At 45.9% G+C, this 17,302-nt stretch overlaps 1 protein-coding gene across 1 annotated transcript; it reads left to right on the top strand.

Annotated features, from left to right (window-relative positions):
* Window positions 1-748: 748 nt before the first annotated feature.
* On the top strand, window positions 749-16,281 carry LOC146062740 (transcription cofactor HES-6-like). The gene is made up of 4 exons (XM_083174780.1): window positions 749-937; window positions 3,882-3,977; window positions 13,597-13,675; window positions 15,563-16,281. The coding sequence occupies exons 1-4, from the start codon at window positions 881-883 to the stop codon at window positions 15,871-15,873; spliced, it is 543 nt and encodes a 180-aa protein (XP_083030906.1). The 5' UTR covers window positions 749-880; the 3' UTR covers window positions 15,874-16,281.
* The last annotated feature ends 1,021 nt before the right edge of the window (window positions 16,282-17,302 follow it).

Raw genomic sequence — 17,302 nt, 5'->3', positions numbered from 1 at the left:
TAGTTAGGCCAGGGTTTCCTACTTTCTGGATGCCAGTTCCTTGAGGCAGGGGGCGGGGCTGCTGAAGAGATGTGAAAGGGGTGAGAGAGGGCGCAGCTAAGGAGGATTGTCACATTGTGGGGGCCTGGCCAGAACAATCAGGCCCTCGTGGCCCCACCCTCCGCCGTGAAATGCCGGTATTTTAGGCATTACACAGTGGTGGGCAGCGCTACAAAGACGCAATTTACGTCACCTGGTCCTATAGACCCCCCGCCGAGGGGGGTCGCAGGAAATGGCAAGGATTCCAGGAGGCTTGCCCCCTTTCCGGGGGGGGGGGGGGGCTGGGAGGGGAACCCGATTTCTGGGACCCTCCCAGCCATTTCGGGAGGGTAGGCAACCCTGAGTTAGACTGTGAGTGTATGCAGCCTAGTGAACAGATCTGAATCAGGCCCAATGAGCTCCTACTATTTGGGAGAAAATTGCAGGGGATGCTACATCACTGTGTGTGGAAACGTATTAGAAGTTGCCAATTGCTCATTTTGTACATACAAATTCCACTTGAATTGCATTCCTGTGAGAGACGGGGTGACAATGTGACACGGGTGTTTTGAGCGGATGGTGTGGGCTAAACAAAAGACCCTGATCCGGACATCTGTGCCTGGGATCCTTAAATATAGAGAGAAAAGAGAGAGCCATTCACATGCTAATGTGTCCTGTATATAATGCTAGAGCGGGAAACTGTAGAGGAGACAGAATAAGAACAGGAACACAGCAGCGGGAGGTTAGAGACAGAGCATTGAGCAATAGGGAGGGAGATTTGGTAGCAACCAGTGGTGGGACATTTCAAAGCAAGGGATCACACTAGTGTCACTGAGGAAGTTGGCAGTATTAGCAGGTTGCAATGTCTACAGCACCTAAGGAACCCTTGAAATTTAGCAGTGGCATACAGGAAAGAAAGGTAAGAGCTGCCCTCTGTGACAGGATATCAGTGACATATGGAACCTGGCACAGGTTATACATATTTTACAGCTCCCATGTGCACAGCAGACGCATCACTTCACACTCAGGCAAAGCCCAGCATATCTGCAACTCCCACCATGGTGGAAAAACCAGGACCTAACTCTCTAACGTCAGTCACCATTTACATAATCCAATGTGTAATCTCCCAGTTACATCCTCTTTACACATGTTGTACCATACTTGCCTACTTTTGAAAACTAGTTTCAGGGAGATTATAGTCGGTAGTAGAATTTTGCAGTGCCCCTTTGCCCAAAGGGTGTGTCTAGTTCCATATATGGAGAGATTGTATAAAGAGATTGTGAACGCGGCACCTAGAAGCGTGGATGTGTACTGCTACATCTGAGAGGAATCTTTTAAAAAGACGTATATCCAAATGTAGATGAGCCCCAGAGCAGTTAGTAAGAGCTACTATACTTGGTAATGTGCTGGGAAATGGCGCTGATGATTCAATGTAAATGTATCTATCTCTCATTCCTTTTTTTACAAAAAATGTAACAGTGTAATGTGGGCTATGTGACATGAGGGAGATTGCAGACTCAATGAAGGAGAGAGGGAGATTGCTGCTATTTCAGGGAGTCTCCTGCAGAATGCAGGAGCGTAGGCAACTATGTGTTGTACTCATATTGTAGCTTAGATTACACACAGCTCAGGTTATGCACACAGGTACACACTTAAGTTAGCCATTTATCAGAACCATTTCGACGGGTCGTGCAATGCATTGTGTGTTTTACGTGCAAATCGTGAGGTGTTTCCATACGATGCGCGGTCCCACGGGTCGTGAGGTCCATTCTCAGATCTAATGTGCTGCAGGTAGGATCTGAAGATGCTGGTAACGACCAGTATGCTGGGAGTTGCAGAGATTATGATAGATTGTATGTGAAATTATGTGACACGATCCGGATCGCAAGCTGGTTGTTCTGATGTACACCTCATATTTACATCCTGCCATTACTTATGTGCCAACTGAACCAGTAGAATCATGAAGCTGAGCCGGGTTTGAACCAGGGGTAATTTTACTAAAGCTTCTAAAAATGAAAACAGATCATGTTGCCCATAGCAACAAACAGATTCTGTCTATCATTTCTCTATTGCATCCTAGAAAATGACTGACCAAATCTGATTGGTTTCTAAGGGCAACATCACCTTTTTTTTTTTTAAGCAGATTTAGTTAATTTACCCTTCAGAGCTCGTATTATATGCACAGTGTACACACATGGTTGGTGTAGTGGATAGTTTTACTGACTGACAGCACTGAGGTCAAGAGTTCAGTTACTGGTCATGGGCGATCTGTGTAGAGTTTGTATGTTCTCTCACATTTGCATGGTTTTTGTACATTACTGTGGAATATGTGTGCTATATAAATAACAGCCATTTAATAGGCTACTAAGTATAAACACACACACACACGGTTCCTCGGGTTGGGTGAATGTGACAGCGTGAGGCAGTGTCTGCACAAGCTGACATTGTATAACTGTCTGACAGAATCAGACCAATGCAGTGCTTGGCATTGCCAGTCACAGCGTACACATGACAAGTAGGCTTGTTGTGCTATTTACTTTTTGTCTACAGCTATCAGCAGTATGTATGAAATGTCCTTATATATTAAAAGGAAAAAGAAATGCAAATATAACGTTTTACTCATCTATTCTTATTCACTCATCTATTCTTATTCTTATGCTGGACATTTAAACTGATTTTTTGGGTATGAGTAAAAACCGGACCAGGACAAGACCCCCGGACCGCCGGACCGGACATCAAACTCTGCATTTTGGAGCTTGCAGCATCTGGTCCGGGGGGTGTTCTGTCCGGGGGTGTCCTGTCCGGGGGGCTGCCTGTGACGCCTGTCACCAGGGAGTGAAGGAGGGGGAGAATAAAGCCGGACGGTCCGGACCACACAGGGAGGCTGTAATCTCCCCTCCCCCATGTCCCTGATGATAGCTATCACAGGGACCCCCCCGGACAAGACACCCCCCGGACCAGACACCCCCCAGACCTGACACTACAAGCTCCGGACTGAGAATTTTGATGTCTGGTCCGGCAGTCCGGGATATGGTCCGGGTCCCTGATTTTTTGCAGTTTTAAGAAACTAGTGACCTATTTACCAAGGCATATTTTCATGATATCCCTCACAAATACTTTTTGGAGGTAGGGTGTACTGTAGATGCCCACTGCACCACTCTGTCACATACCTCCCAACTGTCTTGATTTGCACGGGACAGACACAATTATTTATGACTGTCCTACGTCCCAACTGCAGGAAACTGTGACAACCCCCTGTCTCTCGCTGCACTGCTTAGTAGATCAGCAGTGAATAGACAATGTGCGCATGCACACAGCATCTATTCAGAGGGAGGGGGCATGGCCAGCAGCCCACAGTAATGAAAACAGGGCGTGGCTCATAATAGCGGCATTTTTGTGAAGCCATGCCCCATATCACGAGGCCACACCCATTTTCCAGAGAGAGAGAGCGAGTAAAGCCGCACGCAGGAATCCCGATGCCGGCATTTCATAAGTTGAGAGGCACTGCTCTGGGTGCCTCACCCTAGCATCACCTTCTCCCTGTCGCCACTCCCTGCCTCTCCTTATCACTATCTTTTGGTCACCCATTCATTGCCTGTCACTTTCTCCCTGTTATTCACTGCCTGACGCCCTCACCTTATCACAACTCTCTCTGTCACTCACTCCAGCACTTATCACCTGGTATCCTCTACCCATCACACACTGCCTCTCCCTAACGTAACACTGCCTCTTTCCGTCCCCCTTTCCCTGACACCCACTGCATGTCCCCCTCTCCCTGACGTTCTGCCTCTTCTCAGTCATATTAAATACATGTTTTAGTTTAGTAAACATTCTATGATCATCTCTGTTCTTTCCCTGCATAGCTCAGAAAGCCGCTTATTGAACGCAAGAGAAGAGAGAGAATCAACTCCTACCTGGAGCAGCTGAAAGAGACTGTGATAAGGGTATTTCATCTGGATGTAAGTAGTCAGCTGTGTGTGATGAATTGTAAAAAATGCTAGTATTATGGACCCGGCAATAGCTGGTTCTAGGGGCCTCTTCCATCCACCAAATGCCCTTAAGGTGCTCATACAATAGTGCGATTTTGCCACATTTCATCCAAACTTGACGCATTGGCCGATAAATTGGATGAAATCAGGCAAATCACATGTGTTTTACTTCCTATCCGATGCGCGGTCGCAACTGTGAATTAGATCAGAACCCCTAGATTGGAAGTACCGCACAAAGGATTTGTCAGACCCACATCCCTTGCTGGGATCACATGTGATATATTGTATGCAAATGGACCGCATATGACATATCGCATGCGATCCAGCTGCTGGGGAGCTTCTGGGTCACCGGGGTAATGCATGCGATGCTACCATGCGATACCTTTACACTTACCCCTGCTGCAACTCCCTTTTCTCTGTCCCTTGTGGTTGCCATTACCACAAAGAGGTGGGTGGTTTTTGCCTTTGGCTGGGGAGACGGGCTGGACAGAAAACTTGCTCATGTAACCAATCACTATTTGTATACATTATATAGGATTCAGTATTGAATCCCAGCGGTCGGGATCCCGGCGTTCAGAATCCCGACGCCGGAATCCCGACAGCCGAAATGCCGACAAGGGGGGGACGTGGATCGCCCCCCCTTGCGGGCTCGCTGCGCTCGCCACGTAGCGGGCCCGGTGCCTCGCTACGCTCGGCACGCTATTTTATTCTCCCTCCAGGGGTGTCGTGGACACCCCAGGAGGGAGAATGTGTCGGCATTTCGGCAGTCGGGATTCCGGCGTCGGGATTCTGAACGCCGGGATCCCGACCGCCGGGATCTTAACTGCATCCCATTATATAGGGTGGGATGTATTAACAGCAGAGGAGGGCAACCAATCAGAGACAATGAGCCAAAAAATATGTTATGGTAAAACAAAGAGCTGATACAATGCGTAGTCTAGCTCCCACAAGGCCATGCCCCATTTTTAAATGGCTTGTGGCCAGAAGGCCATGCCCCATTTTTGTGTTTACGCCTTGGAATGACATTTAAAGGAGCATGCATTTAATATTTAATGTTAAAGCAGGGAGTCGTGACTGAGAAGAGGCAGTGAGTGACGTCAGTGAGAGGGGGACATGCAGTGGGTGTCAGGGAAAGGGGGACGGAAAGAGGCAGTGTTACACTAGGAAGAGGCAGTGTGTGATGTGTAGAGGATACCAGGTGATAAGGGCTGAAGAGAGTGACAGAGGGAGTAGTGATAGGGTGAGGGTGTCAGGCAGTGAATAACAGGGAGAAAGTGATCAACATCAACCAAACGCAACACTTAATAAATGTACCCCATTACACCCTACATTGCTACCATGACAGCACACTATAATAAAAAGTAGACTAATTTCCATGCTAATGTAATGACAGTCACTGACCATTATTTAGGACAGTCCTCATCAGGTATATTACTAGTTTCAAGGTGAAAACCCTGGAGGGCACTGGGCATTACCGGTCCAGTCCGGTGATGGACACCTATGGGAACATTTCTACATGTATACATCATTGCACTACAGTAAAGTATGGAGACAGATTATATAAGCAGAATTGTTGCCTATATTAACAAAGGTCTATAGCATAGGCTAAACGCTAGTTGGATAGTCTGAAAAGAAGTTTCTGTATTAAACATATTTAGCAACATGAGTGTTAAAAACATTCCTCCCAACTGCCCCAGTTTCACGGGACAGTCCATTATTTTGAGGACTGTTAAGCTGTCCCTCCTGTAGGCAGCAGTGAAGGGCAGTTGGGAGTTCCCCTGTCACTCCGTGTGCTGTGTAGAAGAGCAGTGTTAAATAGACGTTGTGCACATTTGCACAGACTCCATTCATGGGAGACAAACAGAGTGTTGGGCATGCCCCCATAGTACAATATTGGGAGGTATGGTTATAGATAAATTTACCAAAATAAATACTAATACATAACTAGGAGGAGATATAGCGGAGCTCTGTCTTGCTTCATGGTATAAGACACCTGTCTCTTTTTGCTGGTAGCTGCTCTCTGGTCTGGTGTGCTGAATGAGTGCTCAGATCTACACACACACACACACACACACACACAACAGACTTGGCAGGAGAAACTGCTGCCACTGGCATGCACAGCAGCTCTGTTCCAACCCTATACTATAGATTGTGGCCACACCTCCAGTAAAATACTATTGGGGTCTGCTTTAATTTGCTTATTTCTTCTTCTTATGGGTAACAGATCTGATTAATGTGTCTACCTTGGGCTTTAATTATTGAAAATACAATTATACTGTAAATCTAGAGTTTGTCCCAGAAATTTATACTGTAGATAGACATGGAACACAGAAAAGAAAATTACCGGGTAAACATTTCTACCCAGTAATTTGCTGTTCAACACGAGTGTGAAACGGTCAACCTGGGTGGAAATCCCAGGAATTTACCAGGGTTGAAGACATGGGAATTTCAACCCCGGTTGACCCTTTCAAATGAAGAAATACCTATGTTAATCAGCAAATTATCAGGTAGAAATGTTTAACCCGATAATTTGCTATTCTGTGTAAAAGAGGGGTCACTCAGTCTGGGTCCTGCAAAACGGATTCAGTATGAAATCCCGGCGGTCGGGATCCCGGCATTCAAAATCCCGACGCCGGAATCCCGACCGCCGAAATCCCGACAAGGGGGGGACGTGGATCGCCCCCCCTTGCGGGCTCGCTGCGCTCGCTTTGCCACATTTCATCCAAACTTGACGCATTGGCCGATAAATTGGATGAAATCAGGCAAATCACATGTGTTTTACTTCCTATCCGATGCGCGGTCGCAACTGTGAATTAGATCAGAACCCCTAGATTGGAAGTACCGCACAAAGGATTTGTCAGACCCACATCCCTTGCTGGGATCACATGTGATATATTGTATGCAAATGGACCGCATATGACATATCGCATGCGATCCAGCTGCTGGGGAGCTTCTGGGTCACCGGGGTAATGCATGCGATGCTACCATGCGATACCTTTACACTTACCCCTGCTGCAACTCCCTTTTCTCTGTCCCTTGTGGTTGCCATTACCACAAAGAGGTGGGTGGTTTTTGCCTTTGGCTGGGGAGACGGGCTGGACAGAAAACTTGCTCATGTAACCAATCACTATTTGTATACATTATATAGGATTCAGTATTGAATCCCAGCGGTCGGGATCCCGGCGTTCAGAATCCCGACGCCGGAATCCCGACAGCCGAAATGCCGACAAGGGGGGGACGTGGATCGCCCCCCCTTGCGGGCTCGCTGCGCTCGCCACGTAGCGGGCCCGGTGCCTCGCTACGCTCGGCACGCTATTTTATTCTCCCTCCAGGGGTGTCGTGGACACCCCAGGAGGGAGAATGTGTCGGCATTTCGGCAGTCGGGATTCCGGCGTCGGGATTCTGAACGCCGGGATCCCGACCGCCGGGATCTTAACTGCATCCCATTATATAGGGTGGGATGTATTAACAGCAGAGGAGGGCAACCAATCAGAGACAATGAGCCAAAAAATATGTTATGGTAAAACAAAGAGCTGATACAATGCGTAGTCTAGCTCCCACAAGGCCATGCCCCATTTTTAAATGGCTTGTGGCCAGAAGGCCATGCCCCATTTTTGTGTTTACGCCTTGGAATGACATTTAAAGGAGCATGCATTTAATATTTAATGTTAAAGCAGGGAGTCGTGACTGAGAAGAGGCAGTGAGTGACGTCAGTGAGAGGGGGACATGCAGTGGGTGTCAGGGAAAGGGGGACGGAAAGAGGCAGTGTTACACTAGGAAGAGGCAGTGTGTGATGTGTAGAGGATACCAGGTGATAAGGGCTGAAGAGAGTGACAGAGGGAGTAGTGATAGGGTGAGGGTGTCAGGCAGTGAATAACAGGGAGAAAGTGATCAACATCAACCAAACGCAACACTTAATAAATGTACCCCATTACACCCTACATTGCTACCATGACAGCACACTATAATAAAAAGTAGACTAATTTCCATGCTAATGTAATGACAGTCACTGACCATTATTTAGGACAGTCCTCATCAGGTATATTACTAGTTTCAAGGTGAAAACCCTGGAGGGCACTGGGCATTACCGGTCCAGTCCGGTGATGGACACCTATGGGAACATTTCTACATGTATACATCATTGCACTACAGTAAAGTATGGAGACAGATTATATAAGCAGAATTGTTGCCTATATTAACAAAGGTCTATAGCATAGGCTAAACGCTAGTTGGATAGTCTGAAAAGAAGTTTCTGTATTAAACATATTTAGCAACATGAGTGTTAAAAACATTCCTCCCAACTGCCCCAGTTTCACGGGACAGTCCATTATTTTGAGGACTGTTAAGCTGTCCCTCCTGTAGGCAGCAGTGAAGGGCAGTTGGGAGTTCCCCTGTCACTCCGTGTGCTGTGTAGAAGAGCAGTGTTAAATAGACGTTGTGCACATTTGCACAGACTCCATTCATGGGAGACAAACAGAGTGTTGGGCATGCCCCCATAGTACAATATTGGGAGGTATGGTTATAGATAAATTTACCAAAATAAATACTAATACATAACTAGGAGGAGATATAGCGGAGCTCTGTCTTGCTTCATGGTATAAGACACCTGTCTCTTTTTGCTGGTAGCTGCTCTCTGGTCTGGTGTGCTGAATGAGTGCTCAGATCTACACACACACACACACACACACACACACACAACAGACTTGGCAGGAGAAACTGCTGCCACTGGCATGCACAGCAGCTCTGTTCCAACCCTATACTATAGATTGTGGCCACACCTCCAGTAAAATACTATTGGGGTCTGCTTTAATTTGCTTATTTCTTCTTCTTATGGGTAACAGATCTGATTAATGTGTCTACCTTGGGCTTTAATTATTGAAAATACAATTATACTGTAAATCTAGAGTTTGTCCCAGAAATTTATACTGTAGATAGACATGGAACACAGAAAAGAAAATTACCGGGTAAACATTTCTACCCAGTAATTTGCTGTTCAACACGAGTGTGAAACGGTCAACCTGGGTGGAAATCCCAGGAATTTACCAGGGTTGAAGACATGGGAATTTCAACCCCGGTTGACCCTTTCAAATGAAGAAATACCTATGTTAATCAGCAAATTATCAGGTAGAAATGTTTAACCCGATAATTTGCTATTCTGTGTAAAAGAGGGGTCACTCAGTCTGGGTCCTGCAAAACGGATTCAGTATGAAATCCCGGCGGTCGGGATCCCGGCATTCAAAATCCCGACGCCGGAATCCCGACCGCCGAAATCCCGACAAGGGGGGGACGTGGATCGCCCCCCCTTGCGGGCTCGCTGCGCTCGCCACGCAGCGGGCCCGGTGCCTCGATACGCTCGGCACGCTAATTTATTCTCCCTTAAGGGGTGTCGTGGACACCCACGGAGGGAGAAAGTGTCGGGATTAGGGGCTTTTCTGTCTGAAAATAAATTAAAAGTTATGCATTCAATATTTTTTCTGAAGTTTTTCTGTGGTTCATACCATAAATGAAAACATTCATATTTAATATTATCATTTTCATCCAATTTAAGGCTGTGTAGCAAGGTCTAGGTCGACTCAAAAAGTTCAATATGCAAAAGGTTGACACTGGAAAAAGGTAGACTCAAAGAAAATGTTAATGAAAAAATCGACATGAGTTTTTTTACTTTTTTGTTTGGTGACACCGGAGCACGTGGAAAACCAATCAGTGTATCACGTTCACTCCCCATTTTGCTGTTCCCATTTGGAGGCTAATTGGACGGCATAGTATGAAAAAGTACAAAAAAGTGAAGAAAAAAATCACGAAAAACAGCGTCTATTCTTGCAGGCAGGGGGGCTGGGTGCTTGCCAGCAGCTCATAGAGCTTGTTGGCATGCCCTACAGCGGAGAAAAACGGGGCGTGGCCTCGCGGCAGCGCCACGATTATAGACCACGCCCCTTCCCAATAGGCCACGCCCCCGAAAAATCGCCACACGCCTCCGGCGCGCACCCTGTCCCGGCATGTCCAGAAGTTGGGAGGTATGCTATTGCTTGTGTCATTCCTTTAACAATGTGGACCCTAGGCAGAATATGTTTTTGACCTATTGACTCTGTTGACCTAGACATTGTCTGTTAGCATGATACCACTAGGAACACCTCTAAAGATGAGCTCTCGCTCTACTGATGAATCACCCTCAATCTTCTGTCAACCAAATCCACCGTAAAAAAAAGACATATTTTTTTAGTAAACCTATTTGCTTTTGAACAATCCAGCACTTACCACCATGTACATAGATCATACTTGCCGACTTTTTTTTTCTCCTCTCCGGGAGAAGCCCGGAGAGGAGACCCGACAGCAGCATGTCAGGGGAGCGGGACAAGCAGACGACATCAAGCCCTGCCCCCATGACAGTCAAATAACGTAATTCGCGGGTCCGTGAATTGGGGGAGGGGCTAAAATGACGCGAAAGCTTGACATAGATTAAACATAAAATATATTCTTTTCATTAAAATTTCTGGACAAGATTCAGTGATAGTAGATATGCTATAAACCACATTTAATACTGTAAATTAAAGTTTTTCTTTTTTTTTTACTGTTTCGAGCAAAACTTTATTGCTTTCAGAATAGAGAACAAACACTGTTGACAACACTTGATTGTCTTTCTCCTCTGGTTGTATATCTTTTCTGCAAGATATTACCAGGCTGAGGGCTCATTTGTCCAGATACCCATGATACGGATTTGGAAGAATGCCTCAGATATAAAGTCACGCACCCCTCTTTACAATGCCACTAATCATGGCATTGTATAGTGGGTGTATGTGTGTGTATGGGGGGGGGGAGGTTGCATTGTATTGTGGATGTGTGTGTGTGTTGGGGGGTGGGGGGGTGGGGGGGGGGCGTGTACAATGATGTTATTGCACCATCATGCTTCCTGTACCAGTGCAACCACCTAATAGCACATATTATTTGCTCCAAAGTTTTCTGCATGGTGGGCAGAGGCTGGTGACATCATCACTGTATTACACTAATACCCCTTTTACACCACAGCTATAACAGGGTATATTGCTGATTTTTAAGGATGCCAACTTGGTTCTAGGTGCAATGTGAAAGATCCATAGCCAAAATACCAGGTAAAAAAAAACAGTAATTCAAACCGTGTTAAAAGAAGGATCCTACACGGTTCTGAGCCGTTTCATTGTGCAGTGTGAAAGGCTCAGACCCGGTATTTATAACAAACAACTCAGCAAATGGAGGTGATCAGCTGTCTCCCTACCTGCTCCCTTACCGCCCCCTATCGCCAGCTACCGCATACACAATTATCGCATAAGATTCCTTAAGAAAGGTTTAAGCGCTAGGGACAAGGGTGCTGTGCTGTGTACAGATGGCTGCCTTCTGGTAGAGGGATGCCGCCCTCAATTGGGGGATACAAAGAAGAAAAGAACCAGTGGGCGCCTTCTGTACACTAAAACAATTTATTACACAAATAACACAAAAAAACACAATAAATATATCACACAAAAATTATAATATAAAACAATAATTTGCATGCATGCAATACCTCAATAAAAAAATTGCGCATATCTTCATGAGTGAAGGAGACAGCGCCGAGTATCACTAAGGAATATCTTGCCATACCTGCTGTTGTGCACTTGTCCTGGAAACCCCGATTCCACCTGGAAGGATTTACAAAATTTGCCCACACCATTATTGTGCGAGACTAAAATATCTGTCCACACCCAGCGATATACCCACCCAACCAGGAACTGGTAACTATTAGTTACACCATAATGCAAATGCAGTGAAATGGCTTTTTAACAAAAAATTTAATTGAGGTATTGCATGCATGCAAATTATTGTTTTATATTATAATTTTTGTGTGATATATTTATTGTGTTTTTTTGTGTTATTTGTGTAATAAATTGTTTTAGTGTACAGAAGGCGCCCACTGGTTCCTTTCTTCACAATTATCGAATATGCTGTAACATATGCAATAATTATGGCATTATGGCATTAAGAGCTGTCCTTTGCGGTGAGTCAGCGGGTCCCATCGGGACCCGTTGGCTCCCCCCTCCCTCCCTTACCCGGCTGCTGGCTGCTGCTGCGGGGGCTGGCTCTCCTCCTCCCTGCACCTGGAAGAGGATCATAGTGCAGGAAGGAGGAGGTCACAGGTCCGGGCAGCACAGCTCTGTGCTGCCCGGACACAGGTGAGGGGGGAGGGTCGGTTACGGGGCGGCGGGGGGTCGGTGCGGGGCGGCGGGGGGTCGTGTTAGAGGCCGGTAACCCGGCAGGGGATGCTTAGAGCATCCCAAAATGTGGTAAAAACCCCGATAACGGGGTTTTTACTGCATTTTTAGTTTAGAGAATCTCCCCCACCATCCAGAATCAGGAAACAAGAGAAATAGCATATGAAGTATTGGAGAAGCATTGCTGGTATATAATTACAGAACATAGTTATAGCAACTCGAGGAGGGGAGGGAGATGCTTAGAATAATACCCCTTTCACACCAGCCTAAATTCCCGGGTCGGGTCCGAGAACAACCCGCGAAAGGTTCCACGGACAAATTCCCATGTAAATTTGCCGGCATTTCAACCCTGCTAGGTAGCAGGGTTGCTCCCGGGTCCTTCCTGGACTAGTGGCTGGTGTGAAAGGTGTAGGGACATGTCCCTGCTTCCCGTGTTGCCTCTGCTGATGCTGATTGGCTAGCAGGGCAACTTCCTGTTGTTGTGGATGCTCACAGACACGCCCAGAGGCAGCATACAGTGTGCAGGGAGACAATGTGCATGTTCTGTGGCACCACAGACCCCAGAAGTGCGTTTTAACCCCTAAAAGCCTGCAATATCTGAAAAGGCACACCCTCTCTCCCTTTACCCCTCTCCCTTTGTGGGCCTAAAAAAAAGGCAATTTTCAATGAGATTCTCATAGAAATGCAGGGTCATCCCGGGTTCAGTGTGAAAGGTGCTGACCCGGGTTGTCCCTGCTTCAAAGGCATGTGTGAATGGGTCCCAACCCGGGAATGTCCCTGCTCGTCCCTGGAATTTCATTTCCGGGTTGGTCTCTGCATTTTTGGTGTGAAAGGGGTATAAAAGGGGAGGCAGACATTGTCGGGCAAATCACTGGCACTGTAAAGAATTCTCTAATATAAAAACATTTGTAATTGGTCCAGTACATAAACATCAACAAACAGGCTTATTTTTAGCTATAATACAAATATGTGAGCCACAAAAGTCCATTACAAATGACATTACACTGTTTTCTATGGGTGAACCGGGTTCAGTGTGAAAGGCACCAACCTGGTAATAACCTAGTAATGAACAAGGTCCACCATGCGCTGTAAAAGGGGTTTCGCTTGCTCAGACCCATTTCAGCAACGTTTCCAAATACCGGATTAGGGCAGGGTTTGCGGTGGGAAAGCGGTATCACTTGGACCAGCATCAGGGATATTGTTAGACTCTTCAGGGAGTCAGGAGATTATATACTATATCAGTGAGTCTTCTTTGGAAGCACTGCACATGGCCCAATGCAATATTGCCATGCCCTCTTGAATTATGACCATGCCTCCTTCTCATGCTTGGAATGCAGCCCCAATAGCTGTACTTTTTGTTATTGTTTTAGCAGTCTAAGCTGGAGAAAGCAGACATACTGGAGATGACTGTGAGGCACCTGGAGAATATTCAGAGGAATAGATCCACAGGTGAGACATTGCTTAGTTGTATCAGCAGCTGCACTTCTCCTTTCTGTCACCAGAGGGGGCTGTGCTGTGTTTATTGAAAATATGGGACCACAACATGAGAACAACAATTTAACTAACCCCACCTGCTTCTGGGTGCTTCAACTTGTCCTAAAAAGTATTTTGGCTGCGAATTAACGATTTCAACTGCCCGTCAATTTGCTCTCAGTCAGGTAGATAATTTATTACTCTGCAATCTCTAAACTTTTTATAAAATATGTTTATCTACAAGTCAGTAAAAACAAGTGATGCAAAACAGTAGGGATTGTGGCCATACAGATATTTAATAAACCAGATTGACATCATGGGTTAAATGCCAGCAGGTATGACAAGATTACACACGCAGAGTACTTTATATTCCCATTCTCAACATTAATATTGCATACCTCCCAACTGTCACGATTACAGCGGGACAGTCCCGATTTTCGGGTCCTGCCCGCTGTCCCACCCGTGGCAGGCATTGTCCCGCTGCGGGGGGTGGCAATTGGGAGACCCCCCAATCTAATAGAATAGACGCTGTGCGCATGCGCACAGCGTCTATTCTAGTATGAAAATGAGGTTGCGGCTAATTAGCATAAGCTGTGCCCTCATTTGCATACGCCCGCCCCCTTTTCGGGCGCTCGCGAGTGTCCCGATTTCACCAGACCAGAAGTTGGGAGGTATGATATTGGGCTGATTCTGAATCGAACAGATCTCTGTGAAGGGATTGTTAGGGAGTCAACTGGGTGGTGCCCGGTTTTGTTTGATTGTCATTGGAGTGGCGTGTGCGTGTATCTAGTGCTCCATGCAATTCTGAGTCACATAGTTTCTTCTAGCATGGGGCAGGTGCAAGTGGCACTTCTGTATGGTATACAGTAATCCCCTGTCCCGTACCAGGAGCCCTAGTTGGCTGCTCTGGAATGCTTCCAGCTCTGCGTTCAACTTCTGCATGCACAGTCTACACAGCGCAGAGCGACTCCTGAGTCCCCTCATTACCATCACGGAAGTGATGAGTTCTGTGATGCTGATGAGGGGATTCTGGAGCTGCTCTGGGGTGTGAAGTCCCTGCCCCATACTGGCCCTGTGTAGACATCAAACATATGGTTCATGCCTAAAGGTCTGATTATTGGGCACAGTAGTGCTTGGGAATAATGTCATCTTCAAGCGTACACTGTAAGCTGGAAGATCCGGATAACTGGAAGACCTACAGTAGGTCCAATGTGAATGGTGACCTGAGAATATCCCATATCTGAAAACAGATAATTACTGAAACGCCATCTTTAACCTGTGTTCGTGTGTCCCGGGTCCAAGCTGGGTTAAAGTCAAGGTTTATGTCAATCCTGGCTGCTATTTCCACCCGGTTCAATCCTAGCTGAAAGTTGCCTGCTACAGATTTGCCTTTGTATGGAATCTGTATTGTTGGAGAAGGCCGCTGGATTGACAAATTTGCACCCATTTAAGACTATTGGTGCCCGTGATCACCGATGCAGGGATTTTACGACTGTCATAATATATTCCACCAGTCAGAAGAAATAACCTGACATTGAATCGGTTGACTGACATTCGACCTAAAAATTTCAGAAACGGACGCTATCTGAATACCCCACTATGTGTTAAAAGGGGTATAACTGTGACTAAAGGTAAAAAGTCCCCGGGGAATTCGATAGTATGTCTGAGGCTTTGAGGTTCTGACCAGGTAAAAGACAATATTGTTCCAGAGAGGGGACATAAGAAGGAGGTTATTAAGCAGAAGTCCCTTGACGTGAGGGTACAGGGACAAAGGCCCTGTATTTTTTCTACATTAAGATACACTGTTATATTCCAATTTAAGGCAATGACCTATTTTTGTCATGTGTATTGTGCTTCCAAAAGGTGAAACTTCGCAGAGTGTGGACACCCAGCAAAGATTCAGCACCGGATACATCCAGTGTATGCACGAGCTCCACAATCTGCTTCTCAACTGTGACTGGATGGACCAAGCCCTTGGAGCACGTCTTCTCAATCATCTGCTGAAATCTCTCCCCAAGGCCAAGGATGCCAAGTCTGAGCCAACCTCCGACGTCTGTGAGGAGGGTACTGGGAGGACAACCTCATCAGCTATGCAGACTGACCCTGAGGCAGAGCCACATATTAAGGAACACTGCCCCTTGATGGGCTCACTGCAGATGTGGAGACCCTGGTAATGGTTTAATGCCACCTTAGTGAAAGGGGCCTCATAGACCTGATTGGGTAAAGCCGTAGGAAGACTCATCTGTTTCCCTCTCTTCTTAGCATGTTTATTTGCTCTTACTGTGTGTCCCCTGCAGTTAAACTGTATAGGCACAGAGAGAGAGAACTTGTTGTTGGCCCTAGGTTATCATCCGTACAATATATATATGTATCTTATAGATATGCTTTGTTTAACACGTTGTGGTGCACAGCACACCCCATTAGGTGTACTAAAGACCAGGAGCTTCTGGCAGGAGCCCCATGTTTGTAGCCTGCATTGTAGAAGGCCTGTTCTACCCCTTATTTATTATAAACTTTTCCAAGTAATATTTCTATTTACGTGAAATCGTTTGCACCTTCTTATTCCTGAATAAAATGTAATATATGCAGAAGCCTGGTAATGTTTCAGCATTTATAAGTTTTGAAGACTCACAAGATTTTTGTCCAATGTACAGAACTATGATTGAAGCCATAGAGCAGAGGTTCTCAAACTCGGCCCCACACAGTCGATTTCCAGGGTAACTGGCAGGAGCACTGTTATTATAAAAATCCACAGGTGACCGGGAAACCAAAAACTCCATGGTGTCCTGAAGACAGGGCGGCAGATGTATTAAGCATGGAGAAATGATAATGTGGAAGGTGATAAGGTACCAGCCAGTCAGCTCCTAACTGTCAAGTTATAGGCTGGGTGGTAACTGTATTATAGCAGGAGAAACATCCATTCATCATCATCATTTATGCATATGGTGCAACAAATATACACAGCACTGTACAGGGAATATGTAATATATATATATATATATATATATATATATATATATATATATATATATATATATATGTATATATATGGCACCTGCCCCAAGGGACTTAAAGTCTAATTTTCCCTTCTTCCTTTATAACCCTGCCCCAGGACTCCTGTTAACTAGCCAATGGGAATCTGAGTTCTTACACAGGATAGAGAACTGAAGCTTCCCCAGTGCAGGCGCGGCTGTGATATACAGCACAGCCCATTCCAGGGCTCAGGCAGCCGTCAAACATATTACATGTAACATTAAATGTATGTTTATATGATAACCCCCCCCCCCATGATATGATAGGTGGTCAGATTAAGGGCCACATAGGCAGGGGCGAATTTAAGGGTCAGGCCGCCCCTAGGCACAACATTTTTGGTCACCCCCCATTTTAACATATTCATTATTAAGTTATACTGTAAGTCCTATCTTAGAAATTGTTAGTATACTGTAATAGTAAAATGAGCATAGAGATAAAACCGGTGCCTGCCTGATAATATACAAATAGAAACCTAAATCAGCGGCACTCGGAGACTGACATCAAGAAGTTGGTAAAATAGTGTTGTTTTAATTCAACATGGTGACTCCAGTTTACTCGGTCAAAATAACC

Source organism: Crinia signifera, chromosome 3, assembly GCF_055691185.1.
Source record: "Crinia signifera chromosome 3, ASM5569118v1, whole genome shotgun sequence".
NCBI lineage: Eukaryota > Metazoa > Chordata > Amphibia > Anura > Myobatrachidae > Crinia > Crinia signifera.
The sequence above is the reverse complement of the archived record's forward strand: the minus strand, read 5'-3'. Positions and strand labels throughout refer to the sequence as shown.

Excerpts from the sequence above, each read along its gene's own strand:
- LOC146062740 (XM_083174780.1), top strand. The coding sequence starts at position 881 with ATGTCTACAGCACCTAAGGAACCCTTGAAATTTAGCAGTGGCATACAG. Across the intron at positions 3,978-13,596 it reads TAAGGGTATTTCATCTGGAT|CAGTCTAAGCTGGAGAAAGC; the intron begins GTAAGTAGTCAG and ends TTATTGTTTTAG. Across the intron at positions 13,676-15,562 it reads TCAGAGGAATAGATCCACAG|GTGAAACTTCGCAGAGTGTG; the intron begins GTGAGACATTGC and ends TGCTTCCAAAAG.